Source organism: Cynara cardunculus, unplaced genomic scaffold (genome assembly GCF_001531365.2).
Source record: "Cynara cardunculus var. scolymus isolate 2C unplaced genomic scaffold, CcrdV1 Un_Scaffold_3200, whole genome shotgun sequence".
Taxonomy (NCBI): Eukaryota; Viridiplantae; Streptophyta; class Magnoliopsida; order Asterales; family Asteraceae; genus Cynara; species Cynara cardunculus.
In genome coordinates, this window is record NW_020201390.1 from 38,917 (window position 1) to 40,533 (window position 1,617).

Sequence of the window (1,617 nt, forward strand, 5' to 3'; positions counted from 1 at the left end):
TGGGCAAGATTTAAATGAAAAAAATATTTAATATATCATTTTTATCATTAAAAATGACACTGGCTTCAAAAAATACTAATAATTCATATAAACTGTTTTTTTAGTATTCCTATACGCAAAACCAATCAATAATAATTTTTGAATTAATATTATCTATCATAACATTTACATAACATCGTAAATCCATTCCACTGTCAAAAACATCCTATGATATATACTTTAAATTCTTAGCCGGTTGATTATATTAGTTAGAGATAATTACGGATTTGATTTATAATTATCATTAATTATCAAGATTTGTATTGATTTGTTTTAGCCGATAGGGTTTCTTTGTACATACCCTATATATAGGGGTTTTCTGTTAATGATGGAGGCATCGAGTTTTGCAAACTTTTATGGTATCAGAGCTACGGCCTGATTACCCTTCTCCTTCTTTATTTTTTTCCGATCCTCTGCAGCCCAAACAAACCCTTTCAACACATCATGACCAAACCTACTGACGCCGGACCCTCTAAACCAATTGTCCCCTCTCTTCACCCAGCCTATTCCGTTTCCAATATCCAATCCAAGATCAGAACCCTGGATGGTACCAAAGTTTCATACACCTCCTGGGTTAAACTCTTTAAATTCAATGCTATTGCTTATAAAGTTCTGAATCATATTGACGGTTCCCCACAGCCGGAATCAACGGATACGAAATATGCGGCTTGGAAAGAATTGGATRCACTTGTCTCCCAATGGATCTACAGCACTCTCTCCGACGACCTGCTCACCCGGGTCCTCGACATGGATGCCACTGCACATGACACCTGGTTTCGGCTTGAGAAAATTTTTCTCAGCAACAAACAAGCGAAGGCTGGTGCACTCGAAACCCAGTTCGTCAACCTAACTCTTGCAGCCTGCTCCTCAGTCGATGATTATTGCCAACAACTGACGAACCTTGCCAATCAACTTGCTGCTGTTGATCAGCCCGTTAACGACAAAAGGTTAGTATTACAACTCGTTAGTGGACTTTCACAGGAGTTTGACACCACTGCTCAACTTATTCACTCGCAAGAAGCTGACTGGGATCTTGCAACAACTATGCTACGTGATGAAGTAATCAGAAAAGAGGCACGCCAACAGCAGTCCACATCGGTACTGGTGGCCCCCACAGACCAAACTCCAACCCCGAACCCACTGTTACACTGCCCGAACCCACCAAACAACACCTCCACCCCGATCCAGCAACCTGCTCCAATTCAACCAATAGGTCAGCCATTCCGGGGTCAGGGACGAGGTCGAAATCAGTACCAGGGTCGCGGGGGTCGTGGGCGCGGATACCGAGGTCAGTCAAACAATGTTAATTGGGCTTTTTAGACTCCTTCCGGGCAGCCATCTTATCCTCAATGGGCATGGTGGAATACTCCACCCTGCCCTTACCCCACGCAGACCAATTGGCGYCCAAATCAGAATGCACACCAAGTCCCTGCAGCCCACTTCACAGGCTACCCGGGATATGGATCCCCAGCAGCTGCACCAACAGGTTATGACGCCCTAAGCCCTTCTGATCTCAGTGCAGCCTTCAACAATATGCAGCTCAATTTCACTGATCCGGGTCTCATTATGGACACCGGC

General features: G+C 44.0%; 1 protein-coding gene across 1 annotated transcript; it reads left to right on the forward strand.

Annotated features, from left to right (window-relative positions):
- Positions 1-483: 483 nt before the first annotated feature.
- LOC112503541 lies at positions 484-1,359 on the forward strand. The gene has a single exon (XM_025107560.1). It carries the CDS (start codon positions 484-486, stop codon positions 1,357-1,359), a length of 876 nt encoding a protein of 291 aa, XP_024963328.1.
- The last annotated feature ends 258 nt before the right edge of the window (positions 1,360-1,617 follow it).